A 20,702-nucleotide genomic window follows, 5' to 3' on the forward strand; every position below is an offset into this window, starting at 1 on the left:
TATAATAGAAGTGTCAACCAAATTCACGACTGACAATGAAAGATTGAAACACATGTGTGTGATTGGCGTCAGCGAGAGCTTTGTATATATCACACATGCGCGAGTCAACCTAGCCTTTTACATAGAGAGAATAAACGTGCTTAATTAGACCTGCTTTCTGATGTAGCTAAACTTTTTTCAGCCCAGTGAAGCACTCCAACTTCTTTTCAGGTAATTGTCAGCAACAGAGTAGTAAATATCAACACGAAGCAGATTATTATTGTAGATCATGCAGGGAGAAAAAGGGTAAAATATTTAACTGCAGCAGTGTCTGACTATATTCTGCGCAGTGACAAAACCTGAAGTCATTTTCAAGTTCCACCATTTCTTACTTCTTTTCAATTGGGTCAAGTTTCTAAACTTCATAATCTCCTTTTTTCCAGCGAATGAAAAGAAAATAGGATTCTACCGAGTCTTCCATCTACCTACTCCAGGACTTCTGTGAGGATCAAATGAGATTAGGCACGGGAAAATTATTCACAAACATTTGGTTAAACTGTAAAATGTTTGCACCTGGCTATAAAGCAAGTTGGGTTCCTGGGCTAAAGAAACTCCAAGGAGACTAGTTGCTAGGGAGAGGAAGCCGGGTGTGCTACATGATGTCATTACCCGGTTCCCACAGCTACCATTTCCACGCCCCGCTCTCCCCGCCCCCCTCCCCACCCATGGACTTTTAGAGAGAGGGAGGGAGGAGGAAACACAGAGATAGAGAAACATCAGTGTGAGAGAGACTCGTGCCCTTGACTGGGAATTGAACTGGCACAATGGGGTGCCCTCCTCCATGAAGTCACTCAAGTTCTAGATTTCAAAAGCCCCCTTCAACACATGGGTTCCAAGGTTGCCCTGGGGGTCATGTCTGCTCCCAGCAGTCAGAGATGAGAAGAGCATGGACAGCTCTGGGGGGAGGTTTGAGTCTCATAAAATGTCTTCTCACATTTTATTTTCTAGAACTCAGTCATACGCGTCCATTAGAGCCGGGGGCGGGCGTGCTGGGTTGGGGCGGGGGAGGGGGGGATAGCTCCTGGTTAGGCAGTCACAGTGCTGTGCTATGTTGAAGGGAGACAACCAATTTTTTGAGTGGAAAGTTAGCTGATCTCCCACAATTTTAAACAGAAAATTAATAATGTGAACTTGCAGCTCTGTCCTCTAACCCCCCAGCCCTTGGACTCACTGAAAAGGGGGCTTTGTCAGAAGTTGGGTTTGAGGTGAGGGCCCTTCTTCACCCACTCAATTTGGGAAGGAAGAGGAGAAGGAGCAAGCAGGGCATCTTTACACAACGACGTCCTCCCTGTTTTGGTAAAAAATCCCTCTCAGGCTGAGCAATTACTAACTCCTGGCTTTCAGTATTGTTTTTTAAACCAAGGAATTGAAAAGCTGAACCATCTGCCCTTTGCTCCCCTGAGTGAGAGTGGGCAGAGGACTGGATGGAAGGGCGTAGGAACCTGGAACAAGAGCCTAGGCAGCAGGACGCTTTGCCATTACTTCCTGCTCCTTGAATGCCAGGCTGTGGGGGTGGGCCGTCCTCCTGCTAACGGCCCCCGGTGGGTAGGCGCTGCCTGCTGCAGAGGGGCTGGGACAGCCACTCCGGAAGCCAGCGAAGCCAATTTTATGGGAGAAGCCTTCTTTGTTAAAACCCAAATCCAATCAAACCTTGGCTCTCTAGCTGCAGATTTAGTATCAACCACGCTCTCCTCCAATTCGTTTTGTCACAGAGCCCCAGGCACTCTCGGCCCCGCGAGAACCGAAGCAAATGGGCTTCCTGTGTGCAGAACCGGACGCCTGTGACTTAGGAGGATCGGGTCTGACACACAGCTGGTATCTGCTCAGACCAGTGACCCTAACAAATCAATCTGCAGAGCTGAGGCTCTGGTGTCCACAAAAGGGAGAGGGCTGCTCACCATTCAGAATAAGTCTTTCCCTACTGCAAGCTGTTGTTTTTTTTTTAATTAAGATCTGACTCATGGTGCATTTCAAACACAATGCCGTTCACACTCGCCTTGCCAAGGGTACAGCAACTGTGTAAAGTGAGGCTCTGCCGTATCATAGTGTAAGGCCCTCGGCCACGCCCTGGGCTCCAGGCTCTGCCAGCCCAGCTGTCCCGGCCCAAACAGGTGGTGTAAAACAATAGCTCCGCAGCCGAGGGCCGGCCAGACCCTCCAGCCGCCAAGCGTCCAGCCAGACTCCTGCAAGCAGCACGGTCGCCAGCGCCACCGGCCCGGCCAGTGCCCACACTCATGGAGCCCCGGCCGCTCCTCCTGCTCCTCGGCCTCTGCTCAGGTAAGTGCGGGTGTTGGGGGGCTCTTCTCTGAGGCTGACGCACTGGAGCCCCCAAACCAGAGCCTTGCTTCTGTGGTGGGAGCACAGCATGGCAGGCGTCAGCAGCCCAGACCGCGGTCGGTTTCTCACCAATGTCCCCTCGATTGGGTTTGGGGATAAAGGTTTTTGGTTTGTGTTAATCCATTAAAGTGGGTGCGGCTGGGTCAAGGGCTACAAAGTGGACAGCGTCCCTCCCCCCGTCGGTGCCTGGCCCCCACGCGCGCCTGTGACCAGAGTCACCGCCGCCTCCACCTTCCCAGAGCTGCTCTCAGACTTGAACAACCACAGGGGCTTAGAGTGCCGGCTTACACACAGACAATAAGGTTAACAAGCCCTTGGCTCCCGGAGAATTCTGAACTTGAAGAGGCTTGATTGACAGCTCCAGGTGCCGGAGAGAGAAACCCATCCATCATTGTAATCAAATGCTCTCTATGAGCTGAAATATTTTGTAACTTTTTAAACTTCTGAAGTTAGAAAGTTCATACGAATGCTTTCTCGCCTACTTTATTTTGGAAGTACATTACTCTATGTAGGGGTGGGTTTGAAATGAAACCGTGAAACCTTGCACAGCCCTTGACCTTCATTCCACTCTGGAATGTGTCACAACACAGCAGCTGAAACGCTATCCTGAATCCCAAACTTCCGGAAGAGGAAGCTAGCGGTTTGCTGATTGCTTCACGGAAAAGCTTCCCGGTGACGTCATCCCAACCGGGAGGCCAGGCAGCTGACGCGCTGTGATTTCTCTTCTCTGATGTTGCTCTGGCAACACAGGCCTCTGGGCAAGAGAGGTGAAGAGCGTTATTGTGAACGTTTTTTCAATGGCAGAGTTGAGGGAAACAGCCTAAAACTCTAATAAATTCAGAGACATTACATCCGAGGGATTTGGACTTGATCCAACCAAAGCTGCCTGGGGGTGGCGGTGGTGTGTGTCTGCGTGTGTGTGTGTGTGTGTGTGTCTGCGTGTGTGTGTGTGCGCAAACACTACACTCAGTGAAAATTCTTACATTACATGCTTATGTATAAAAATCCTTAGGAGATCTCTTAGGATACCAAAAACCTCCAAAGACGCATGTTTAGCTACTTTGAAAGGCATGTGACATGTATTTAGATCAATCCTAGAATTTGCTGGTGTCAATTCACATGAGTGAATGCAGAGCTGGATGAGGCATTCCAACATCTTTGATTTTTTATTAGGGACACTGAGGCTGAAAGACATGAACTGATCTGCCCGAAGTCGCCTAATTTATAAATCTTGGAATGTGATCACTTATAGACTGCGTTGGTGATGTACACAGTCAGAAAACAGCCCGAAATGTCAAAGGTGGCCAATATCTAGGCACGAGGCTGAGATAACCATTACTTACCCACGGTGACTAGTAACCACACAGGATTCCCTGTCTAACCCAGTGGGCATACAGACACAAACTGGGCCAGTATGACACAAAACACACAGTGGAATCATGTTGGGCTTCCCTATTTAGAATCAGTTCTCTGTGGGCAAAATTCTCATCATATCAGGGATACATTTTCCTGTGTTAGCTTAATACATGAAAATCTCTGTTCTATTTATATAGCTTTTTAAAAATGATTTCCTTTTAAAAATATGTTTTTATTTATTTCAGAGAGAGGAAGAGAAAGGGAGAGGGAGAGATGGATAGAAACATCAATGATGAGAGAAAATCATTGATCTGCTGCCTCTTGCACACCCCACACTGGGGATCCAGCCTGCAATCCGGGCATGTGCCCTGACCAGGAATCAAACCTTGACCTCCTGGCTTATGGGTTGATGCTCGACCACTGAGCCACACCAGCCCAGCTATATAGCATTTTTTTATTACAACTTTTCCTCTCTTCCATCTCAAGAATCCCAACTATGTTATTGCCACCTCTCTTACAGCATGTTACTTTCCAATTTGTCCAGTTATTTATGTGAGTGACAAATGGCAATCACCATGAGGGTCGGAAGACAGGATTTATGTCTGATTCACTTTTGATTATCTCAAAGCTCCTAACACAATGCTTTGCACACAGTAAATGTACAACAAATATTTGATGAACGAATTAAGGTTACTGCTGTCTGAATTAGGATGATTTTGCTGAAACTGGACATTATTTATTTGTGTGTCTGTATGGTTACTGATTCACACCCTACCTTTTAAGGAAAGTATTTACTGTGACTCATTGGCTTCAGGAGGAGTTGGTCCCATTCTCCAGACCATGTTGGAGTCAGGAACAGAATCATAGATTCTGACCTCAAGTTTTCTAACACTCTACCCTGTTTTGAGGAGGAAAGAAGGACAAATGCTAATGAGCCTAATCTAAGAAATGGAGACTCAGAAATTCCTGAGAAATTCACTCAGGAAGGAGCAAGGGCCTTGTGATTGGCCGGTGGGAGAGGAGGAAATGGGTGTAACTGGCGTGCTGAGCCGTCCTGTCTCCAGTCCTGCCCTCTCCCTGGTGGGCCGTAGGGTTGGCCTGCATAGTTTTCCTGCTACATAATGCCAGCCATCTGCTCTATCTGTTGCTTTTAGTATGTTCTTCCTGTCAAACCGGAACAAACCATCACTTGAAAATAAGCAGCCCAGGGCAGTGCCAAAGCAATAGCGTCCCTCGGTGGCCAAGGCACTCAGTGGCCCATGCCCATCCCCTCCCCCTGTGTGCTGAGTGGGGCCCGAGATAGACAGGCAAGGAGGACGGAGGAGCACTGTGTCCCCGGGGCTTAACGGGGTAACTGCAAACATTGAGTCTCTGGACAACATGGTCTTGGAGAGTCCTCGAATGCAGGAGGTTTGGGGAGATGCCATGAGAAAGCTCTGCATAGACCCTCTGGAGTTTGCAAAACTGGGAACTAGGCAGGCTGGGTGCGAGGTTCCCCACAGACACTCCCGGGGGGTCATAATGAAGAGTTTAAGCTGCACTGAATCAAATGACACATGTACCTTTAGGGAGGAGGGAAAGAGCGAGGTCCTAGGGCAGCGGTTCTCAACCTGTGGGTCGCGAACAATGAAAATACATCCTGCACATCAGATATTTACATGACGATTCATAACAGTAGCAAAATTACAGTTATGAAGGAGCAACGAAAATAATTTTATGGTTGGGGGTCACCACACACAACATGAGGAACTATATTAAAGGGTCGCGGCATTAGGAAGGTTGAGAACCACTGTAAGTGTCAGGCTGCCCCATTCACAGTCCCGCCTCTAACCAACTGGGAACCACGAAGACTGATCAGCTGTCTGCACCTCAGTTTTCCCATTTGTAAAACAGGGTAAAGACGTGCTCATAGGGCTGCCATAAGGACTTAATAAGTCAACACAAGACAGGGCCTTTAATGAAGCTCATGGACTAATTGAAGTGCACTCTTGAGGGATAAAAATGTGTCAGCAACATTGGTTATTTCCAGCTGCATCAAAGTGCTGGCTGAGAAAGAGTGGCAGAGAGCATGGGCCCTGGGTTTGAACACTTGCTCCACCCCTTATGAAATCTGGGCAAGTATTCACCTCTCTGTGCCTCAGTTTCCACATCTGTAAAGTGAGGTCAAAAACAGCACCTACCGCACCCCATTCTGAGGGCACAAAGAGTTAGGATGTATAGAGTGTGTCGGAGAGTGGGACATAAGCTGGATAGGTCAGTTATTTTTATTACTAAACATAGAAAAAGTAATTGCTTTTGATTTTATTTTGTTGACAAACTCTTCAAACTTAATATCCAGGGAGAAAAATAATAGCCTGTCTTAGAGGGGGTAGGCTAACACTACTGGGGGAAAGAGAGCATCTCTTTCATTCAATTTTTAATTGTCTTGGCCCAGGGAGAAGGTACGGGGGGTTCAGCAATAACCAGCGGAAAGGGGAGCTCTGGTTACATGAATCAAGGCAAACGGATCGTGTGTCTGCTTCCTCGCCCAGCCCTGAACAGGCAGTCCCCCATCCACCCTGGGTTTGAGTTACAAAGACCCTTCACAAGGCATTTGCTGGAACCTGGAACACTTTTTCTCGTTGGAATAATGTTGAGCAGTTTCCAAGACAGCCACAGCTCGCCCATGATGTTAAGAGTTAGTGCAGGGGCACCAGGCAGCGGGACAGGCGCTAATCCCCGCTCTGCCCCAGCCGCGTGACCTTGCACAGGTCGGCCAACCTCTGAGTCTCAGCCAGCCTGCCTGCCTGCCTCCCCGGAAGCCGGAGAGGACCACATAGCATTGGCCATAAAAGGGCTCTGAGCCCCAGGAGTACTGATGATACTGCTCTTCATCCTGAAAGAAAACGCAGTAAAGATTCCTTGGAGTCGCTCGTGCTCCAAATCAGAGCCCCAAACCCAGGTTGGCAAAGCACAGTTTTCACTCTGTCTTAACAACTCAACTGGGACATGTACCCACCAGCAGTATTTTTTAAATTATGGTAAAATACACATGATATCAAATTTACCATAGTAAAATACACATTACATAAAATTACCACTTTACAGTGAACTATTTAGTGGCATTAAGTATTTAAAATCTTGCACAACCATCACCACTGTCTAGGTTCAGAACTTTTTCACCCCAAAAGGAAACTCCGCACCCATGAGCAGTCTCTCCCCAGGCCCCTGTCCCTCCAGCCCCGGTAACCACTAATTTCTATCCTGGACATCTATAATAATAGAAGTGTAATATGCAAATCAACCGAATGCCGAACAGCAGAATGACCGTCCGGACAACCTTCCGGACGAAGTCGGGGCTGCGAGGGCCGAGCCCCTTGCACAAGTTTTGTGCATCAGGCCTCTAGTTTCTTATAAATGGGATCATGCAATATGTGCTCTTTTGTGTCTGATTTCTTTCATGTGGCATGATGTTTTCAAGGTTAACCCATGTTATAGCATGCATCAATACTTCATTTCTTTTTCTGGCTGCATGGTTAAACCACAATTTGTTCACCCACGTACCTAGGGATGGACATTTGGGTTGTTTCTATCTTTTAACTATTGTATATAATGCTGCTATGAACGTTCAGGTACAAGACTTTGTATAAACAATTCTTTTGAGATATACCCAGAAGTGAAACAGGTATGTCGTATGCTAATTCCATATAACTTGTGTGAGGAACCACCAAAATATTTTCCACGGTGACTGCACCGTTTTACACCCTCATCCGCAACATCTCAGGGTTCCTGTTTCTCCCCTGTGTGACCAACATTGGTCATTTCCACCTTTGCTGATTATGGCCATCCTAACGGGTGTGACCCCGCATTGACTGTGGGCTGTCCCTAGCATCTGAGGCCAGCCAGTTCGAGATTTCATTACGCCAGGACCAGACTCTGAAGTACTGAGACTGGCTTTGGTGGGGACCCTTGTTCCTGCGTGTACATGTTCCTAGCAAAGATGATGCAGCCAGAAGCTGGATTAAGGAATGTCATCTGTCCAAAGGGCAGGTGTCATGCTAATCTGGCACGCCCCACGGAGAAGGGACCGCACCAGCAGCTGTGCCTGGACAGGACGGCAGGCAACACTAGCTGCACGTGGGAGCCCTTCCACCAGGGGTCCTGCGTGCCTTCCGTTCGCTGGTCACGCCTCAGGGGCTCGTGTCAGTGTCCGTGGGGGCGGGGAGCAGAATCTGACAGCGTGCCTGCCATTTGCTTCCCAGCTGGCCTGGTCCTGGGATCTGAGCACGAGACCCGTCTGGTGGCAAAGCTATTTGAACAATATAACAAAGTGGTGCGGCCAGTGGAGGACCACCGCCAGGCCGTGGAGGTCACCGTGGGCCTGCAGCTGATACAGCTCATCAACGTGGTGAGACGGAGTGCCCCGGCTCCCACGGCAACCCCCTCTCCCCGAGCATCCTCCCCTCGGCTCCCCTCTCTGCCCCCTAAACACGGGTCTTGTCTTTCTTCAGGATGAAGTCAATCAGATCGTGACAACCAATGTTCGACTCAAACAGGTAATTCAGCTAGATAATTGCGTTTGTGTTGTTTGTTCTCACCCTGAAATTTAACCTGGGCCCAGAGTAAATCAATGTGGGCTAAAGGGGCAGATCCCAAAGTGTAAAAGTAAATACTTTGGGGGGGGGGGGCTTATGGATCATACGTGTTGGTGTGTGTTTGTTTTTAGCGTTGTGCTTTTTCTGTGTGCATTAGTCTGCTAGGGCCGCTATAACAAAGCCACAAACTGGGTGGCTCAAACAACAGAGAAACATTGTCTCGCAGTTCTTGAAGCCAAAGTCAAGGTGTCGATAGGATGGGTTTCTTCTGCTTCAGCCCTCCCTCCTTTGCTTACAGTTGCCTGTTTGCATGTTCACATGGCATTCTTCATAAATATGTATCCATCTTCAAACGCACCCCCCCCCTTTTTTTTTAATTGGCCACCTTTGCCTCTTCAGGCAGACCTGTGCTTTTTTAAAATATATATATATATTTTTATTGATTTCAGAGAGGAAGGGAGAGGGAGAGAGAGAAATATCAATGCTGAGAGGGAATCATGATTGGCTGCCTCCAGCACACCCCCTACTGGAGTTCAAGCCCGCAACCCAGGCATCTGCCCTTGACCGGAATTGAACCCGGCACCCTTCAGTTCGCAGTCTAATGCTAGCCACTGAGCCAAACCGGGTAGGGCCAAACCCGCCCTTCTTGAAAGGACATCACTCGTATCGGGTGGGGCCCACCTTGGTGACCTCATTTTCACATAATTACCTCTGTAAAGACCCTCTCTCCTAATAAGGTCATATTCTGAGGTACCAGGGGTTAGGACTTCAACACTGAATTTGGGGAGATGTCATTTGATCCATAACATTGTGTTATCCGATGCTGCCTCATTGGGCATATATTACTTTTATACTATAGGAAGAATTATACTTGTAAAATATGATGCTGCCTTCTTGAGGAAAATGTTCAAATTGTGTCATTCTCCTTTCGTGGGGTGGGCAGATGTGGCATGATAGATCTGCCATCACCTAGCAGTGAGACTTGGAGGTACCGCTGCTTTCCCACCTGTAAAATGGGATCAATGACCACGCTTACGTCCCAGGACTTTTGTGAGGACTGAACCATCGTTATCGGTAACCTGCTTATAACTGTGCCCGCATGTAGCCAATCAGTGCAAGTGTTAGCTGGTGTTGTTAGCTGGAGTGAAGGCTGAATTCTGAATCAAACCTTTCTTACCATAGCACAGTTTCTGTCGCTATCTGAATGATCATGCCCACCAGAGCTCTTGATAACTCTAGATTGTTTTTAAAAGGTGTTTAGCTTTCTAATCAGCGAAAAGTTTTCGTTTCTAGCAATGGGTGGATTGCAACCTAAAATGGAATCCAGACGACTATGGCGGCGTGAAAAAGATTCACATTCCCTCCGAAAAGATCTGGCGCCCAGACTTGGTTCTCTATAACAAGTAAGCGAGACAGACGGCTGGACGGGGAGGGGCATTCCCGGGGAGGGGAGCCCATGCCCTAACAGAAGGCCACCTCTCGGTGTGCGTCAGGAACCCAGAGCCAAGCTGACATGCTAGGGGCCATATGGCGTCTCATGTTATGAAGAGAAACAATTATCCGAATCAAATTGAATCAGGGCTGTGGGTGAGGGACATTTCATCCCTGAGAGCTCCTGCAGGGTGCGTGGCAACTATCCAAGGGACCCAAACCTCCTATAATTGAGTTCCTTGGAATTAAATGTCCTTCCTACCAATCGGTCTGGACCTCCTGAGCTGTTGTTCGTCATACCCTCATGGCATCCCAAGATGCCATGCAGCTGATGGCCCAGGGAGCGCGTGTGGCCCACCCATGGGCTCTGTGACAGACCACATGCCATGAAATTAAATGTGATTCAAGGCACTCTGCTTTCACGACCTGCTCATTATCACACTCTCATTGGCCAGGGATTGTGCATTCCAAGTGCATCCGTCCCAGGCAGAGCACAGAGCACTGGCCTGGAGGATTTGCACCTGATTCCACAGCATGTTTGGGGCGAGAGGCCGTGTGTGCTGCAGACTTACCAGGGAAGGTGGCCACGGCTAGTGAGTGGAAATGATACCCTGCATGGCCGACCACCCATACTTCAATGTTCTCCCTGCATATTTTCCAGTTATAATTGGGATTCGAGCTTTTCCAGTTATAATCTGGGATCCAGATTATACAATCATTTGTGTGAACTTTTTGGACAAGTATGCTCATTGGGCAAAGTGTCTTGTGTTGGTTAAGTTTCTCTTCCAGTAAGAATGTGAGCGAGGTGATGAACTCCTCTGGTCCTGTTAACAAGCTTGTTCAGGGACACCTGTTGGGGAAAGAACCCTGTCGACCGGCTTAGAGGGAGAGACTTAGGAGGCCATGTGGCCTCTGCTCCTTGGAAAGGCCCAATAGCGCAGTTTTCTGGAGAGAGCCCACCTCCATCCCGAGGAAAATTCAATGGGAAGAAAAACCTCCTGATTCATGTCCACTGAGTCCTAAATAGTTCTCAGAAAGGTATTGGAGACCTTCCTTAACCTGCTTGTCACAGTAATGAGCCACTGGATGTGCACCGGTGGGGGGCCTGGCCACGATCAGGGTCGATGGGGGGGGGGGGCTGGCTGGCCAGGGGGAGGGACCATAGGAAGTTGGCTGCCCACCCCCCAATTGGGGTCAATTTGGGGGGGGGGGCAGCCTGCCGTGGGAGGTTGGCTGTGGGAGCGCACTGACCACCAGGGGGCAGCTCCTGCATTGAGTGTCTGCCCCCTGGTGGTCAGTGTGCATCATAGCAATCAGTCGACCGATCATTGGGTCTTTCAGTCGCTTAGGCTTTTATGTATAGATTCCTAGGTTTTCCCCAGTTAACTTTCAAAGTATAGAGGGAGGGGGTAGACGGAGATGATTACCAATACTAGAAAGCACTGAGAAGAAAAAGGTCTGGGATGCAGGGGTCAGTGTTACCTGATATTTCTTTAAAACTAGATTCCCAGATTCCTCCCCGGGTAACCTGATTCATGCTTAGATGGTGCTCAGCAATCTGTCTTTTAACAGGCACCCCAGAGATTCTTGTTATCAGTCAAATTTGGGAAACACTGACAAAGACAAGAAGCGACACTGCCTGAAAGACAGCTTCCATAATTAACGCCCCAGTAATTAACCGCTGTCTCCCCTTTTGTCCCACCGTAGTGCAGATGGTGACTTTGCCATCGTCAAGTTCACCAAAGTGCTCCTGGACTACACCGGCCACGTCACGTGGACACCCCCGGCCATCTTCAAAAGCTACTGTGAGATCATCGTCACCCACTTTCCCTTTGATGAGCAGAACTGCAGCATGAAGCTGGGCACCTGGACCTACGATGGCTCCGTGGTGGCCATCAACCCGGTAGGTGGTGCCCTTGCGTCCTGAGGTTGGGTTCAGGCGAAGCCTGATTCAGGTCTTCGGCTCTGCCCCTTCGTGGTCAGAGGCTCTCGGCACCATTGAGAGCCCGGGGGACCATCTAGTTGGATGGCTCTCAATTGGTTGGTTAAGTTCTTGATGTGCTGCCTGTGAGAACCACCTGGACGCTAAAATAAAGTCCCAAGAATTTGTGTCTAATCCATCTGGGATGGGGCTAGGGCACCAATATATTTTAAAGCTCCTAGGTGACTTGAATGTATAACCAACATGGAGAATTCCAGTAGCTCCAACACCCTCATTTGCTAGGAAAGGAACCTGAGACCTAAAAGTGGAAGTGACCCAGAGTCCCACCTGGGTATGTACCAGCGCTGGGATCTGTGGCCTTGTCGCAGGTGATTGCGAAACCCTGGTCCTCCTTGGGGAGACGTGGCTGGGTTTTCAGTTTGATTTCATCTTCTCAGGAAAGCGACAAGCCAGACCTGAGCAACTTCATGGAGAGCGGCGAGTGGGTGATCAAGGAGTCCCGGGGCTGGAAGCACTGGGTGTTCTACGCCTGCTGCCCCTCCACCCCCTACCTGGACATCACCTACCACTTCGTCATGCAGCGCCTGCCCCTCTACTTCATCGTCAACGTCATCATTCCCTGCCTGCTCTTCTCCTTCCTGACTGGCCTGGTGTTCTACCTGCCCACAGACTCAGGTGGGTGCCGTTGCCATGGCTGTGGCTGCTGATGCTAACAGATCTTGTGCTGCTGTTTCAGGAAAAGCCAGAAATAATTATAGGCTAATAAACAAATACAGGCAGACAGACTCAAATCATCATCCCTCGGAAGGCACGCTTGCCGAGTGGCCATGTATAGTGGTGAGAGAGTTGAACGAGACCTTGAAGATGCACATACATAGCTCAGTCTACTTAAAGGAAATAATCACCAATACCTACTTGTTGAATACCTACTGTGTGCTGGGTAAGGTGTGGATCACAGACATACCTCATGCCATTTCCCCTGGGCAGTCACTTGCTCTACACTGACCAATCAGGTCTTGCCTCTGTTGCCACTGCTGGCCACTTGAAAGTAGCTTTTGCCAATCTTTTCCCAGATGGCAGTGTCTTTGTGCACTAGACTGTACTCCCCAAGAGGCAGTGCTTCCTCACCTATCAGCCCACACAGCTTACCTCCCACTGAGTCAGCACATCTCACCAAACAACAGCAATGGACAGAAGACAGGGTCTCTATATATCTGCCAACAGGTCCCTAATCATAAGGAATTTATGACTGACAAGTGTGTGTGTGTGGGGAGGGAGGGCAGATGGTACAGACAGTCCTCAAACTTATGACAAGTCAAATTTTATCAAAATTATAAGGAAAAAAAACTCACAAAAGTCTAAATCCTACTTTCCAACAAGGGAAAAAAAAAGACTATGCATTCATTCATTCAACATACAGTACTTGTTGAACAACTGTTAGGCAGCAGGAATACAGTGGAAAAGAAGGCAGAATTAGCCCCTACAGAATCTATGTTCTAGTGATTGTACTTAGTTTTAAACAAATGATCACAAACACATATTTCTTCAACTTTCTAATCAAATGAAGCTACTTAAAGTAAAGAGAGAGAGAGCAATAGTCAGGCAATATAAAAACTACTCACAGTTTCTATACATGATTTATGCTTGGAAAGTATTTTTTAACAGTGAGATGCTTGATGAATGTTAACTATTATTATTATCACTATTATTAATCAAGAAATGGGATGTAAGTTGATCGGTATTTCATATTTATAATTCTGTCTTCTTTTTCACCTTTAAAGGCTTTCCTCCTCACTAGGTAGAATTCCACTCACAAGGTAGACTGCTAACTTCTTGTTTGCACCTGCTCTGTATCCTGCATACACTCCTAGCATCTGGAAGCATCTGTGTGGGGTGGGCGGGGGGCAAGGGGAGGGGGGAGCTCCATACTGGAAAGCAGGATACCACGAGGGTTTCCCAGGACACAAACAGCAAGACCAGCCCAAGGGAAGCCCCTCCCACTGGCTCTCCCCTGCACCTAAGGTGGCGGTCCCCACAAAAGCATCCCAATGCCCTTCAGCCCCGCCCTTCTCGTTTGCCATACTTGCCTAAGCAAGACTGAAATTGTAGGGCCCGGAGAAAGGAGGCGGGGCAGAGCACTCCCTGGTCCCTGCATATGAAAAAACAAAACAAAAATCATCCTCTTTAGACGAAAGTCCATGGTGTGATATCATGATTTCGTTTTCTCAGTTTGGGTCGTACCCTTGCTCTCATCCTGAGAAAATTATACATGAGCCTCTGGCTGCCCACCCACCAGCAGGGTAATGAGCAGGCCAGGCCGCGGTTCAGTGTTGTGAGCTTGACGACGTTCTGCTGCAGATGGGAAAACTGCCACCCGGGTCTAACGTGTACCTTGGCTCCCTGGGCTCCGCCAAGAAGTGGGATTCTGGGGCAGGAGATGAAGCCGCTGTTTCCTGCATGGCGGCCTCTAATGAAAACACCTGCCACGTGCCAGTGTCTGCAGAGTTAAGGTGCCAAGGTCTTAATTCTGCCCAAAATGTGTCCCCAGAATGATGCTTGGAGAAATGCCTGTCACATTCCTCTCCCCCGAGGGTTTCAGTGGGGTCTTGGTCTGAGAGAGCAGCCAGAGCAAAGGACACAGACTGGGGAGCTTCAAAATCAGACATTTCCGGTCTCGCAGCTCTGGAAGCTGGAAGTCCGAGATCAAGGTATCAGCCGGGGTGGTTTCCTCTGGGGCCTCTCTCCTTGGCTCACAGATACCAGTCTCCTCCTCGTGTCCTCACCTGGTCTTTCCTCTCTGTGTGTATCTGTGTCCCTCTTAGGAGGACACCAGTCAAGTTGGATGAGACCCACCCTGAGACCTCATCTATATATATAAAAGGCTAATATGCTAAGGTCCGACCATTTGACCGGTCGCTATGATGCACACTGACCACCAGGGAGCAGATGCTCAATGCAGGAGCTGCTGAGCTGCAGTGACTTGGCAGCGGTGGTTCTCAGGTGACGCACCCGAAACCAGAGAGGAGGGAGCCCGATTCCTCGCAGGGCTGTGCGATTCCACCTTCGGCTGCGAGTTATGTTGTTGCTGGGGCACTGCTGGCCCCGAATCTGGTTTACTGCACACTTGTGTTTGCGTTCCACACCCTGTACGACAGCAACTTTGCAGAATGCCTTCTCGCACTCAGGGACCCCTCAGGGGATGTTGGAGAGCTGGTTATGGCCCAATCCCGGCAGGTCAGGCCAAGGGACCCCACCTGCTGTGGGACCCTGCTCACTCTGCAGACGCCCTTTGAGCAGTGCCACCCCAGGTGCGGTCGGCCGGGGAGGGACCATGGGAGGTTGGTTCCAGGGCATGTCTGGCCTGTCTTGTCCAGTCCCACTCCACCAACCACCTTCTAATTAATTTCCTTTCAATGTGCACGAATCTGTGCACTGGGTCACTAGTTTTAATTTAATTACCTCCTCAAATGCCCCATCTCCAAACAGTCACTGCGTGCTGAGGCTTAGGGCTTCAACATATAAATCTGAGAGGAGCAACAGTTCAGGCCATAACAGGTGGGCGGTTGTGTTTCGTCTCCATTTTGTCCAGGAGAGAAGATGACCCTGAGCATCTCTGTGCTGCTGTCCCTCACCGTGTTCCTGCTGGTCATCGTGGAGCTGATCCCCTCCACCTCCAGCGCGGTGCCCTTGATCGGGAAATACATGCTCTTCACCATGGTGTTCGTCATCGCATCCATCATCATCACCGTCATCGTCATCAACACGCACCACCGCTCCCCCAGCACCCACGTCATGCCCGACTGGGTGCGGAAGGTGAGAGAGCGAGGCCCCTGCAAGCCCCGCACAGGCCCGCCGTCCCCTCGAGGGCATCTACAGGGCTTCCTCCCCCGCTCGTCCCCGTGGCCGGCGGAATTCCGCTCACCCGTGTGGGCACTCAGAGCCGAACGTCCTTTCTGGGCTGTAAGGCATTTTTGGAAGGAACATTCTTGGGCCTCTTTCTAGAGATAAATAACCCACATAGCTTCCTCAGAGAGAGAAGAAAACCAGAATTAACAAAGCTCACCTCGAATTCAAGCTTTAAGAACCTCTCTAATTAGCGATGATAAATAAATCACTGTCCTTTTTATTCAAATGCTGGGAAATCCTCGCGGTTTCTGTTTGTATGGCTTGCGGTTCGTGAAGAGGTAGCTTATTTTTTAGTGGTGGGATCATCTGCAGAGAATAGGGCTAGAGATGGAGGGGAGGCTTGATGAGAGATGGTCAAAAGTGAGTTCTAATGGGGAACTTGGTGTCAAGTCTTTACATTTTTGCAATGTAAAATGTGTTCACGTTTCAAATGTCAGTTGTTGTTTTTTATATAAAACTTCACAGACACACAAATGGCCAGGATCTTTTGTGTAAAATTAAAAATATTTGTCATGAATTGACAGAAACCACTGCTTACAATGTATTCTTTTGAGAAGAAATGGTCCCTGTTTGTATTAATGGTCCCTGTTTTGTCTTTCCGTCTGGAAGACAAAACAGGCTGGGCGCTTAACATATTAAGTGACTTCTGGCAATACCTGTCTTGCATTTTTTCAGAAACAAGAAATGAAAGAAAATAGTTTAGCTGTTTTGTGGGGCCAGAGCCATATATATATATATATATATATATATATATATATATATATATATATATATATATATATATATATATATATATATATATATATTTCATTGATTCTTTTTACAGAGAGGAAGGGAGAGGGATAGAGAGTCAAAAACATCAGTCAGCTGCCTCTTGCACACCCACCACTGGGGATGTGCCTGCAACCAAGATACATGCCCCTGACTGGAATCAAACCTGGAACCCCTCAGTCCTCAGGCCGACGCTCTATCCACTGAGCCAAACCAGTCAGGGCTATATTTTTATCCTGAGAGACCTTTTCTTTAACCATATGATCTTGAAAGAAGCAGGTACCTGCTGGGGGTCCAGAAGCTAAGCATCACTGGTTTCTCGGAGTTCAAAAGCTGCATACAGGCGCCCTCCAGTGGCGAAATGCTCACATGACAGAGTCGGCACCATTAACCACTGTAATTCCACAGGCCTCAGGCTATGTGTGTACTAATATGAAGGAATCTCTGAGAAAATCGAGTAGAGTCCTTTTGTTTTAAGGACAAAGAGGCGGAGGCCCAGAGAAGCCAAATGACTTGCCTAAAGTTACGTTTGCTAATTCAAAGTCTGAGTTTGACACTTGCCTTGCTGGCCATTATTCTCATAAATGGATTTCTTTTCCAACGGTAGGTTTTTATCGACACCATCCCAAATATCATGTTCTTCTCCACAATGAAAAGGCCGTCCAGAGAAAAACAAGACAAAAAGATCTTCACCGAAGACATTGACATTTCGGACATTTCTGGGAAGCCGGGGCCTCCACCCCCCGCCTTCCACTCTCCCCTGATCAAGCACCCGGAGGTGAAAAGTGCCATCGAGGGCATCAAGTACATCGCAGAGACCATGAAGTCAGACCAGGAGTCCAACAACGTAAGCTCCGTGGCTTGAAACCCACGCCTCTGGGTTTAAAGAATCAAATGCTCGAGTGCAGGTGGGTGGGTGGGGTTTCAGAGGCAGCTACTGACCTAAGGTAAGCCTGGTGACTGCCTCTCGGCCACCTCAGTGAGTCAGCATTTTGAGTAACCTATCCAACATAGGAAGATCGCAATGCCAGCCGAAGGATGCTGAGGGCTTTGCGACCTACAAGGTAAATGGCTGTAAAAGATGCGTAACCTGCACTGTGGCCGAATGACCACCTTAAGGACATTCTAACCTTTTCCTCCCTCCCAGGCGGCTGAGGAGTGGAAGTATGTTGCAATGGTGATGGACCACATTCTCCTTGGAGTCTTCATGCTCGTCTGTATCATCGGAACCCTGGCTGTGTTTGCAGGTCGGCTCATTGAATTAAATCAGCAAGGATGAGCAGAAAGCTGAGCTGAGCACCAGGCCCCAGCACCGGGCAGAGCAGAGAAAGGTGGGCAAACAGGAAGATGTGTCCACTTGGATATAAGCTCACTGATCAAACATTTAATTTTCTGTTTGCATGATTAACCATAATAATTTACATTTATAAGGTTGTGGCCTCAAAGTGTTGTCACCTTGCTTCTCCCTTCAATCTCTGTCAGCCTGGAGAGTGAACCCCTTTCAGTAAATCAAACTGCATCTCTACAGTAAGTTTCCACCCCAGTGTTGTCTGGAAGTTTTGCCCAGAATAGCGGAGGTTTTCTGTTGGCTTGTTTTCCTATTTTTATTGATTTAAGAAAAGAATGTATCCTTGGCTTAAAAGCCAGTTTTGTGCCTACTGGGAAAGCCCCACCTACCAGTCCCAGGAAGGTAAAGCATTGGGTCTAGAGAGAAAGGAGACAGTAGACAGGCTGCCAAAATGCAAATCGCATCAAGCCCCCGGTGATAAAGTCCATGTCTACAGCTGGTGGCCAAGGAAAGCGTTTCTAGTCTAAGGCAGCATCTGGGTTTGATGCTCGGGGTTTGAGGGAACACGTCCTGGTTCCCAGGCACGAGGGAATCACCTCACAGACAAGATTTCTTTCACCCTCATGACTTTCGTACAGACGAGCAAACTGAACCTGAGGGAGGTTAAGTTCATGGCCTAAACCAGTGGTTCTCAACCTTCTGGCCTTTCAGATACAGTTCCTCATGCTGTGACCCAACCATACAATTATTTTCGTTGCTACTTCATAACTGTAATGTTGCTACTGTTATGGATCATAATGTAAATATCTGATATGCAGGATGGTCTTAGGCGACCCCTGTGAAAGGGTCATTCAACCCCCAAAGGGGTCGCGACCCACAGGTTGAGAACCGCTGTCCTAAACTATTAAAGAGAAGAGCTGGGATTCAAACCCAGACCAACTCTGGGTTCAAGCAGCTCCAGGCTGGTCAGTTCATCTGTTCCTTGCCCTCCCTGCCACCCCGGCTCCATCAAGGCCAGTGGTTCTCAACCTTCCTAATGCCATGACCCTTTAATACAGTTCCTCATGTTGTGGTGACCCCCAGCCATAAAATTATTTTCGTTGCTACTTCATAACTGTAAATTTGCTACTGTTATGAATCATAATGTAAATATCTGATATGCAGGATGTATTTTCATTGTTACAAATTGGACATAATTAAAGCATAGTGATTAATCACAAAAACAGTATGTAATTATATATGTGTTTTCCGATGGTCTTAGGCGACCCCTGTGAAAGGGTCATGCAACCCCCAAAGGGGTCGCGACCCACAGGTTGAGAACCGCTGACCTAGGCCATTCTGTCACTCTGGTCAGTGTCTTGAGCCCTTTAGTGTCAGTGTCCACCATCTTTCTGCCTTCCCCATGGAACTTCCTCCTTCCTTCCTATCCCTTATTCCATGAAGAATATCCTTTAGCGACCTCCTAGCCACTGTAATTCATGCGGGACCAGAAAATGTGCAGCCTTGGCCTTGGATCACACCTGCCCCACATCAGTGCCGGGTAGAGCAGGGAACTGCACTGCGGGTGGCCTGACTGAACCCGCGGGTCTGTCTACTTCTCCGCCGGGGCCCCTCCCACACACCCAGGGCAGGACTGAGTGCCTTCATCTTTGAGTAAACTAAAGGGAAAACAGTTTGGTGGCTCCTCAAAAAACTAAACATAGAATTATCATATGCTCCAGCGATTCCACTCCCAAAAGAATTGAGAGCAGGGACTTGAGCAGATACTTGTATGCCAAGTGTTCACGTAGCATTATTCACAGCAGCCAAAAGGTGGAAACAACCCAAGGGTCCATCAGTGGATAAGCAAAATGTCGTCTATACATGCCATGGAACGGTATTCAGCCTTAAAGAGCAATACAATTCTGATATATAACATGGATCAACCACGAAAACATAGTAAACGAATGCACCAGGCACAAGAGGACAAATATTGTATGATTCCACGTACATGAGGTACCTAGGGCAGGCAAACTCATGGAGATAGAAAGTAGGACAGTGGTTCCCAGGGTTAGAGGAAGGGGCGAGTTACTGCTTAAGGGATAGAGTTCCGGAAATGGACAGTGGTGAGGGTTGCACAACCTCACGAATGTACTTAATGCCACTGAATTGTATACTGAAAGACGCCTAACGTGATCCGTGTTGTGCTATGAATATTTTACCACAATAAAAAGTGTTGTTGTTGTTTCAATCATAAACTGCTCCTGTGCTCATCCTTAAAATTGGTCCCTGGGTGGGGACTGGCTGAAAACGGGGTCTGCTAGAGGAAATAGGTTCCCCTTGAGGAGTGCTCCTTTCTCTCTCTCCCTCCCTCTCTCCCTCTCTTTCTCCCTCCCTCCCTCCCTCTCCCCTCTCCACAAACATCCCTTAGGGGCCTAGCTCCCTCCTAGAACCGAGCCCCGAGCACACACACACCCCTACACGCACGCACACGCGCGCACACACACACACACACATTTCCCTCAGAAGGTCAGTGGGAAGACTATAACAGGGAAACTCTACCCCAAGTTTAAACCACTTTTGAGCCAGTGGCCCACCCGCCGGCATGCTCAGGGGCCTACAATGAGGGGAGAGCAGGGAGCAGAGTGGGGGTCTCCCTGTCTCTTCCCAGCCCTTGGGGCAGCTCTTCCCCAAATCCCTCCCCCCTCTCCATCAGCCAGGGAAGGCCCTGCTTAAGGTGCTTTTAGTCGGAGTTTAATTTTTAGCGAGAAAAATCAGTTTCTTGAACAATCTTTATTTTTTGAGCATCAGCGTAACATGGTGTTTTAAGCCTGTGTTTCTGTCCCCCCTGCTGTAGCCTTCTGCTCCACCCTCTTGTCGCTTTACAGTATTTTCGTGTGTCCCTGCCTGACTTGAACTCCCGACTTGGCCTCCCCCCAAGGACAGAGCTTGTTTTCTCTTTGTGTGGATATTCTAGGTATGAGTGGGTGCTGGAGAATGTGCTGAAGGAGTGAGGAGACAGTGAGTGAGCGGCCAGGCAGGGGAAGCAGTCCTGGGAGTCGCGGCAGCCTGATTACCA

General features: G+C 48.6%; 1 protein-coding gene across 1 annotated transcript; it reads left to right on the plus strand.

The window, feature by feature from the left end:
• The first annotated feature begins 1,906 nt into the window (after positions 1–1,906).
• CHRNA1 (cholinergic receptor nicotinic alpha 1 subunit) lies at positions 1,907–19,881 on the plus strand. Its single transcript, XM_059704024.1, has 9 exons — positions 1,907–2,316; positions 7,974–8,119; positions 8,223–8,267; positions 9,600–9,709; positions 11,445–11,640; positions 12,117–12,354; positions 15,269–15,492; positions 16,964–17,203; positions 17,504–19,881. The coding sequence occupies exons 1-9, from the start codon at positions 2,274–2,276 to the stop codon at positions 17,633–17,635; spliced, it is 1,374 nt and encodes a 457-aa protein (XP_059560007.1). The 5' UTR covers positions 1,907–2,273; the 3' UTR covers positions 17,636–19,881.
• The last annotated feature ends 821 nt before the right edge of the window (positions 19,882–20,702 follow it).

Source organism: Myotis daubentonii, chromosome 7 (genome assembly GCF_963259705.1).
Source record: "Myotis daubentonii chromosome 7, mMyoDau2.1, whole genome shotgun sequence".
NCBI lineage: Eukaryota > Metazoa > Chordata > Mammalia > Chiroptera > Vespertilionidae > Myotis > Myotis daubentonii.